This window comes from Mandrillus leucophaeus, unplaced genomic scaffold, assembly GCF_000951045.1.
Source record: "Mandrillus leucophaeus isolate KB7577 unplaced genomic scaffold, Mleu.le_1.0 Scaffold546, whole genome shotgun sequence".
In the NCBI taxonomy this organism is placed as follows: Eukaryota; Metazoa; Chordata; class Mammalia; order Primates; family Cercopithecidae; genus Mandrillus; species Mandrillus leucophaeus.
Window position 1 is genome coordinate 414,195 of NW_012105875.1, and position 9,760 is coordinate 423,954.

Genomic DNA, 9,760 nt, shown 5'->3' on the forward strand with positions numbered 1-9,760 from the left:
ATCACAAGGTCAGGAGATCGAGACCATCCTGGCTAACACGGTGAAACCCTGTCTCTACTAAAAATACAAAAAAATTAGCCGGGTGTGGTGGCGGGCGCCTATAGACCCAGCTACTCCAATGGCTTAGGTGGGAGGAACTCCTGAGCCCAGGAGTTTGAGGCTGCAGCGAGCCATGATCATGCCAGTGCACTCCAGCCTGGGTGACAGAGCGAGACCCTGTCTCCCCCATACCCCTCCCCCGCAAAAATCGCTCGCTGCTGGGTTGAACCTTGGCTGTATGGTGGCAGGAGTGGAAGCAGGGAGACCAGAGAAGAGGTCATTGCCACAACCTGAGCAAGAAGTCAGCGTGGCTCAGCCCAGGTGGTGGCAGTGGAGGTGGGGAGGAGTGGGAAAATTTGAAAGAGACAAAAAAGACAGGAAGCTCAGGTCTTGGCAAGGGCTGATAGACAGTATCATTGAATTCTTACAAAATTCTTCTTTTGAAGAAAAGCCTGGCCGGGCACAGTTGCTCATGCCTGTTATCCCAGCACTTTGTGAGGCCAAGGCAGCCAGATCACTTGAGGTCAGGAGTTCGAGACCAGCCTGGCCAAAATGGTGAAACCCCATCTCTACTAAAAATACAAAACTTAGCTGAGCGTGGTGGTGGGCACCTGTAATCCTAGCTACTCAGGAGGCTGAAGCAGGAGAATCGTGAACTCGTGAGCAAAGGTTACAGTGAGTGGAGATCAATCCATTGCACTCCAGCCTGGGCAACAGAGTGAGATTCCATCTCAAAAAAAAAAAAAAAAAAAAAAGGCCTGATACTGCCATTTTTCAGAAGAGGAAACAGAGGCCCCAGAGAGGAGTCGATTGCCGGAGAGTGACTGCGCAGCTGTCTGCCTGAGTGCATGCTCCTGCCCAACCCCAGGCCTTGCCTGTGTCTCCCGTTCCTTACTTGGGCCCTCGTTGCATTTGGTGGTGTTGCAACACTTCAGGAAGTGGAAGGTGTCGTTGTTGTGGAAACCACTGGAGCCTGGGCAGCCGGGAAGGTAGCCACAGCCTCGGAGGTGGCGGTCATCCTTTGGACGCCCTGTGGGGGCCAGGGAACAGAGGTCAGATGTCAGATTGTGGATGAGGGACTAAGATGGGATTTGCCCGCAATAGCAGGCATTCAACCATTCACTACTTCACCCTTCATCATAGGACCCTCATTTTATCTAGGACAGTCATAGATCTTGTCAAAAACTACATATTCCAGCCTCTCTAGGTACAGTCATGTGATGAAGTTCGGACCAATGTGATATAAATAGAAGTGCTTTCTGGGACTTCCAGAAAGGAGAACACTTACAAAAGGAGCAGTGCCCCCTTTTTTGTTCCTTCTTTCCTTCTTCCTCCTTCCAACTTAGATGTGAGACCCAGAGCTCCAGCAACCATTTTGGACTATGAGGCATTTTGAGAATGGAAGTGATGTGTAAGAAACAAGAAGGTGGCTGGGCATGGTGGCTCATGCTAGCAATCCCAGCACTTTGGGAGGCTGAGGCAGGTGAATCACAAGGTCAGGAGTTCGAAACCAGCCTGACCAACATGGTGAAACCCTGTCTCTACTAAAAATGCAAAAATTAGCCAGACGTAGTGATGCACATCTGTAATCCCAGCTACTCAGGAGGCTGAAACAGGAGAATTGTTTGAACCTGGGAGGCGGAGGTTGCAGCAAGCCGAGATCATGCCATTGCACTCCAGCTGGGTGACAGAGAGCGAGACTCCGTCTCAAAAAAAAAAAAAAGAAAAAAAAAGAAACAAGAAGGCATCTGGGTTCTTGGTGACTCTGGAACTGTCCTTGTGGCCCTGGACCTCTTGTGTATGAGAGAACTCAGTCCCTTGCTGACATCCCTGTTACTCTGGAGTTGTTAAGTACAGTCTTGGGGAGGAGCAGAGCAGGGAGGAGGAGTTGCTGGCAGGTTAGGGCTCACCTTCTTCACCCTCCTGGATCCAGTGGGTCACCACATCCAGGCACTGTTCTTCAGGGCTGCGGCATTGCAGGCTCTGGTGCCGGCCCCTCTCACAGCTCATGTCTGATGAGCCACAGGAAATGCATTCAAGGTAACGGCTTCGGGAAAAGGTGACAGCCCGGCCTGTTTGGAAGATGGGGAGGGGAGTGAGACAGTCCTGGAGCCCCAGCTCTGCAAGGACTCACTGGGCATCAATTCCTCCTTATCCCACCCTGCAGCCAGTTACTGAGCCCTGTCTATTCTGTCTGCTGAATCTTTCTAGAATCCACGCCCTCCTTTCCAGCCCCATGGACCAGTCCAGCTCAGACCTCCTTCAACTCCAGCTACCTCCCTAGCCTCTGGGTTTCCATTCTTGTCACCCCCTACTCAGCCCAGTGCAGCATTTCCACATGGCCCTAGAAGTATATTTCTTTCCCGTTTTTTTTTTTTTTTTTCTCATGAGACAGAGTCTCACTCCATCACCCAGGCTGGAACACAGTGGCGCCATCTTGGCTCACTGCAACCTCCACTCCCTGGGTTCAAGTGATTCTCCTTAGCCTCCCGAGTAACTGTGACTACAGGCGTGCACCACCACGCTGGGCTAATTTTTGTATTTTTAGTAGAGACAGTAGTAGAGCTGGTCTCGAACTCCTGACCTCAAGTGATCTACCTGCCTCAGCCTTCCAAACTGCTGGGATTACAGGCATGCGCCACCGCACCCGGGCCCTTAGAAGGGTATTTCTAATACTCATATTTGACCCTGTCTCTTCTCTCCTCAAGACTCTTCCATAGCTCCCTACTGCCCTCAAAATAAAATCCAAGATCTCTCATCCTGGGTAACACGGTAAAACCCCGTCTCTACTAAAAATACAAAATAATTAGCCGGGCGTGGTGGCGGCGCCTGTAGTCCCAGCTACTCAGGAGGCTGAGGCAGGAGAATAGCGTGAACCCGGGAGGCGGAGCTTGCAGTGGGCTGACATCCGGCCATTGCACTCCAGCCTGGGCGACAGAGCGAGACTCCGTCTCAAAATAAATAAATAAATAAATAAATAAATAAATAAAATAAAATCCAAGATCCTCAGCGTGGGATTCAAAGCCCATCAAATACTGAGGCCCGAGCACCTCTCCTGCCTCGTCTCCCTCCACTACACCCTCAGACTCTACTCCACACTGACTTCCCACAGTCCGCGGCTACACATGTTGCCTGCCATCCAGGCCATTGCATGTGCCGTTGTCTCTGTCTAGAACACCTTTCCTTTGCTCTCTGCCTTCCCTAACTCCTACTCATTCTTCAGGTGTCAGCTCCAATTTTACCTCCTCTGGGAAGCCTTTCCTGATCCACCAGGTTGGAGCAGGTCCCACACACCCCTGGACTCCCGCATCCCACTCTGGGTGGTCACTGTCTGGTGACAGGTATGTCTCCTCTACTGGACTGTGAGCTCCAGGAGGGCAGGGCCAGGGGCTGTCTTGATCACTATTGTGTCCCAGCACCACCTGGCACAGGGCCAGGGACAGATAAGATATTCAATACATATTTGTGAAATGAATGAATGAATGAGGAATTACTTAAAACCCTTCTATTGTTCTCTGTGGTAGCCTGTCTCCAAAATGGCCCCCAATAACCTCTGCTCCCTGGTATTCATGCCCTTAAAGAATAGGGCTGGCTGGGTGCAGCGGCTCATGCCTGTAATCCCAGCACTTTGGGAGGCCAAGGTGGGAGGATTGCTTGAGTCCGGGAGTTTGAGGTCAGTCTGGGCAACATAGCAGGACTCTGTCTTTAAATTTAAAACAAAAAAAGAAAAAAGAAAAAAGAATAAGGATGCCCTATGTAGTCAACTGGATATTATGGAAATGATGGTGTGTGCCTTCTGTGGCCAGATCATAGAACACATGGCAATTTCTGCTTGGCTGTCTCTCTTGGGTCATCTTTTCTGGGAGAAGCAGCAGTCATCTTGTGAGGACACTCAAGTAGCACCATGGGGAAGTTCATGTGGCAGAACTGAGGCCTGTGCCAAAGCCATGGGAGGGGAGCACTCATGTGAGTGAAGCTACCTTGGGAGCCTTCAGATGATTGTAACCCCAGCTGACATCTTGACTGCAGGCTCATGAAGGATCCTAAGCCAGAACCACCTAGCTAAGCCACTCCAGGGTTTTTGACCTTCAGAAACTTTGTAAAATAATGCATGCTTATTTTATTGCTGCAATCTGTAATGCAGCAATAGAGAATAGATAAGCAATCGATAATACACTACCTAATTGTCCCGGGAATCAAAGACTCACTTGACTGATTCCTGATCACTTTGCCTTTTGCACGAACCTTGCGGTGTTGGCCAACTGGATCCATTACTTTTCCCTGGAAACACCAGAGTCATTCCTCTGCCCAGCCCTTGGCTCACACCATTTCCCATACTTGGCATGCCCTCCCTGTCCTGACCCAAGACACATCTAAGCTGAGTCCAAGCCAAGTCTTAAAAAAGTGAGAGGACCATGTCAGCCAAGGCTCTCAACTGGCAGGCCGCTAGCTGTAATTAGGCGAATCATTTACATCCAAAGCCCAATCATCCCCCTCAAAGAAAAATAACTACAAGGCCACCCGTGTCTTCTCATACAAACTTCCATGAAAATGAAAACACAAATTCTCATCATTGCCAAAATAGCTGTTCACACCTAGAACGCCTTTTCCTTGTGCCCTACTTTCTCTAACTCCTACTCATTCTTCAGCTGTCATCTTCAATTTTACTTCCTCTAGGAAGCCCTCCCTGACCCGTCAGCCTGGAACAGGTACCTGCTCTGAGCTCCCACTGCCCCCTGAATTCCCCATTTCTAGTTCTGCCCACTCTGGGTGGTCACTCACGGGTCTCCTGTGTGAACTCTTTTTATGCCACTCTTCTAAATGCCAATGATCCTCAGGGCTATTTTCTTTTCTTTTCTTTTTTTTTCTTTTTTTTGAGATAGAGTCTTGCTGTGTCCCCAAGGCTGGAGTGCAGTGGCACAATCATGGCTCACTGCCACCTCGACCTCCCTAAGCTCAGGTGATTCTCCCATCTCAGCCTACTGAGTAGCTGGGACTATAGGCGTGTGCCAGTACACCTGGCTAATTTTTGTATTTTTTGTAGAGACAAGGTCTTGCGATGTTACCCAGGCTAGTCTCGAACTCCTGGACTCAAATGATCCTCTCGCTTCGGCCTCCCAAAGTGCTGGGATTACAGACGTGAGTACTGTACCTGGCCAGGGCTCTGATTTAAGCCCTTTTTATTTCTCACAGTATAGACTCTTTCATGGGGTAAATATTGAAATGACTTCATTTCCATCTATCTGCTCATCACTCACAAATCTCTCTCTAATCCAGGCTTCTCTCTGAGCTCCAGACCTGTACATGCAACTGTCTCTTCAAGGCCCCATGACTATACCTCAAACACCTGTCCCAAACAGAACTCCCCATCTTCTCCCACAACTGCTCTTTTTCTTGAAGTCCACGCGTCCAAGGCGGCCCCATCCAGTCCCTAGGGCGGAACCTGGCAGACCCCTTGGTCTTCCACATCTGTGGATCAATCCACATGCTTCTACTGTTCCATCTTCTAGCTCTTTAATCCTTTTGCTCTGCTGTTTCTGACCTCTATCAAGCATAACTGCAGAGTTCTTCATTTGAGTCACTGTTCTATATTTTCTGTTGGACTCTTAAAAAATGGATTCCTTGGCCGGGTGCAGTGGTTCATGCCTGTAATCCCAGCACTTTGGGAGGCCAAGGCGGATGGATCATGAGGTCAAGAGATTGAGACCATCCTGGCCAACATGGTGAAACCCTGTCTCTACTAAAACACAAAAATTAGCCAGACATGGTGGCAGGTGCCTGTAGTCCCAGCTACTTAGAAGGCTGAGGCAGGAGAATTGCTTGAACCCGGGAGGCGGAAGTTGCAGTGAGCCGAGATCATGCCACTGTACTCTAGCCTGGCAACAGAGTAAGACTCTGTCTCCAAAAAAAAAAAAGGATTCTAGGTGTTAAAATGTGCCCATTCTTCTGTTTTCCTGAATATATTGATTGTAGCAATTTTCATGTTTCCTGTCCTATAATCCAATATCTGAATCACTACAATTCTGTTTCTATAGTTGGATTTTTCTCTTAGTTTCTGGTCAATTGGTCCTTTTTATTTTCTTCAGGATACCTTGTAAGATTTTGTTGTTGTTGTTTATTTTTTGTTTTGTTTTTTTTTGAGGCAGAGTCTTGCCCTCTCGCCCAGGCTTGAGTGCAATGGTGCGATCTCAGCTCACTGCAACCTCCTTATCCCGGGTTCAAGCGATTCTCCTGCCTCAGCCTCCCAAGTAGCTGGTATTACAGGCGTGTGCCACCATACTCGGCTAATTTTTTTTTTGTATCTTTAGTAGAGAAGGGGTTTCACCATGTTGGCCAGGCTGGTCTTGAACTTCTGACCTCCTGATTCGCCCACCTCGGCCTCCCAAAGTGTTGGGATTAGAGGTGTGAGCCACCATGCCCAGTCTGTTTTTTTTTTTTTTTTAAGATGGGGTCTTTCTACATTGTCCAGGCTGGTGTGCAGTGGCTATTCATAGGCATAATCCTGCTACTGATCAGCACAGGAGTTTTGACCTGCTCCATTTCTGAGCTGGGCTGCTCCAACCCCTCCTTAGACAACCTGGTAGTCCCCTGCTCCTGGGAGATCAACATATTGATGCCAAACTTAGTTCAGACACCCTATTGATATAGCACATTACAGCCCAGAACTCTCAGGCTCAAGTAATCCTTCCAAGTAGCTGGGATTATAGACGCATGCCACCATGCCTCGCTATCTTGTACATTTTGATCAGATGCCAGACATTATAGATAAAAATCTGTCAAGGGCCTAAACGATGTTTTCTTCTTCCACAGAGAGTCAGGTTTTCATTCCTGTCAAGTATTGGACCTAGGCTTGTTTAGGGCTCTTCTATTTCACTTTGGCCCTTACCCCTAGGGTGGTCTTAGGGGGAAAGCCTGAGATGCTTACCAAGGCCTCTCCAGCTTGGCAACCTGTGTCCCCAGCATCACATGTCTGCTGGAAGCCTTGTTCGCTTTTGTAGCTTCCCAGTTGCTATTTTTCTCTTCCAAGTTTCTTGGACTCTCACCCTGTGCATGTACAGCTTGCCAATGACTTGAGGGAGATTTGTTTGCAGGTTGGGAACTCCCTTTTCTGTGGTCCCATCCATTCCAGGATTTTAACTTTCATCTTCCAGACATTCTGGCAGCCCCAAACTCCAACCTCCGTCTTCTCAGTCTAGCGACTCTTTCTGTCTGGGCTCTATTTCCCTTCCACAGCAGCAGATTGGCAAGTGCACTCCGGGAAAAAGCCAGGTTGTCTGTGGAACCCACATTTTATGCTTCCCTTATTTCAGAGGTTGTAGTGCCTCAAGTTTCTCCTTTCTTTCTTTCTTTTTTCTTTTTGAAACGGAGTCTTGCTCTGTTGCCCAGGCTGGAGTGCAGTCGTGTGATCTTGGCTCACTGTAACCTCTACCTCCCAGGTTCAAGCAATTCTTGTGCCTCAGCCACCCAAGTAGCTAGTACTACAGGCATGTGCCACCACACCTGGCTAACTTTTGTATTTTTAGTAGAGACGAGGTTTTGCCATGTTGCCCAGACTGGTTTTGAACTCATGAGCTCAAGCAATTCACCTGCCTTGGTCTCCCAAAGTGCTGGGATTACAGGCGTGAGCCACTTCGCCCGGCCAAGTTTCTCCTTTCATTTGCTGCTCTCCAGTGACTTCTAATCATTGTTTATTATTTGTCCAGCATTTGCAACTGTCATTGGCAGAAGGGTTGGTCTGATACAAGTGACTCCATCATTACCAGAATTGCAGGTCCCCTCCCACATTTAATCTACCACTAAGGACTGCTTCTAAATAGCTCTTTTTTGGCTTTTGTTGAGACAGGGTTTTTCTCTGCTGCCCAGGCTGGAGTGCAGCGGTGTGATCACTGCAGCCTTCAGCTCCTGGGCTCAAGCAATCCTCCTGCCTCGGCCTTCCAAAGTGCTGGGATTACAGATGTGCGCCACTGTGCCTAGCCTGAACAGCTCTTAAATCTATCCACTTCTCTTCCTCTGCATATCTGACACCCTAGTCCTGCTGCCCTCTTCTCCACCTGGACAACCTCACCCACCCCCAGGTTGGTTTCCTGTCATCTACTCTTGCTTCCTTTCAATCTATCTTCTGTCCTGAGGTCAGAATAATTTGTTAAAAATATAAATGAGGGCCAGGTGCAGTGGCTCACGTCTGTAATCCCAGCACTTTGGAAGGCTGAGGCGGGCAGATCACGAGGTCGAGAGTTCAAGACCAGCCTGGCCAACACGGTGAAACCCCATCTCTACTAAAAATACAAAAAAATTAGCCGGGCATGGTAGCGGGTGCCTGTAGTCCCAGTTACTTGTTAGGCTGAGGCAGGAGAATCGCCTGAACCTGGGAGACAGAGGTTGCAGTGAGCTGAGATCGCACCATTGCCCTCTAGCCTGGGCAAAAACAGAGAAACTCCGTCTCAAAAAAAAAATAACAATAAATAAATGTGATCATTACATTCGCTGTTTAAAACCTTCTGTGATGCCCCAGTGCTCCCAGGACGACGTCTAGAAGCCCCTGTGTAACATCTGTCTCTTATACACATCTAGATGTGTATAAGAGACAGGGATACAATGGCATTATAAATGGGGATGAGGCTGGGCGCAGTGGCTCATGCTTATAATTCCAGCACTTTGAGAGGCTGAGGCGGGTGGATCACCTGAGGTCGGGAGTTCAAGATCAGCTTGACCAACATGGAGAAACCTCGTCTCTACTAAAAGTACAAAATTAGCCGGGCGTGGTGGCGCATGCCTGTAATCCCAGCTACTTGTGAGGATGAGGCAGGAGAATCACTTGAACCCGGGAAGTGGAGGTTGCGGTGAGCTGAGATCATGGCATTGCACTCCAGCCTGGACAATAAGAGTGAAATTCCATCTCAAAAAAAAATAAAAAGAAAAGAAAAGAAATAGGGAGGATATAGGTATCTCAGTTATTAGATTACTGAATTGACAGCTGCTGCTTCAAGCTCCTGGTGGACCCCGACCACTCCCAACTCTCTCCCCAGGACCCTTCCTGTCCCTGTGACCCATCATGGAAAGGGGTAACACCAGGCCCAGCAGGGGACTCCAGGAGTTTGTCGTGGCACTCATCAATATTTTTAAATATTTTCACTATCATCTCTGATTGAATGCACTACTTAGACCCAAGTATTGGTGCTTTCCTTAAGCGCATCTCACCGAGACAGGAAGCCCACATCCTCTCTTGTCACTTCCTCAAAACAAACATCTGATTTGGCCCCGCCAACAGATTAGTGTTTGAGGACAGGATGGATGAAAACCAGGCAGAATCAGGAAGAGTGAAGAACAAAGAAAACCCAGTGCAAACTCAGCCCTCTGCTCACTGCCGTCACCGTGACTAGACTGGCCTTACCCTATTTCCTTCCTCACTAGGTCCAGAAAGAGGAATCTCTTTCACAGATGGATCCATGCACTGTGGACCCATTCCTTCCCCACCCTTCCTGTCCTGTGGGAATTTAGGAGAATTTGACCTTTTCTAAGTCTTTTTCTTAAAATGATCAGAGCCTGAAGCCATGGAATTTGACAAAGGTGCTTATGGATATTTCTTTCTCTCTCTCTCTTTCTTTCTTTCTTTTCTTTCTTTCAGACAGGGTTTATGTCTCTTTCTATGTTTCTCTTTCTTTCTCCTTCCTTCCTTCCTTTTTCTCTTTCTTTCTTTCTCTTCTTTCTCTCTTCTTTCTCT

General features: G+C 48.4%; 1 protein-coding gene across 1 annotated transcript in view; it reads right to left on the reverse strand.

Annotated features, from left to right (window-relative positions):
* The window catches only part of PLAUR (plasminogen activator, urokinase receptor), a 38,074-nt gene that overhangs the window by 4,860 nt on the left and 23,454 nt on the right, over positions 1-9,760 (reverse strand). Inside the window, exons 4-5 of the mRNA XM_011997708.1 lie at positions 1,950-2,111; positions 935-1,069 (exon numbers count right to left, since the gene is read on the reverse strand). Of these exons, the coding sequence (XP_011853098.1) occupies positions 935-1,069; positions 1,950-2,111 (297 nt within the window). The remainder of the gene's footprint in view (positions 1-934; positions 1,070-1,949; positions 2,112-9,760) is intronic.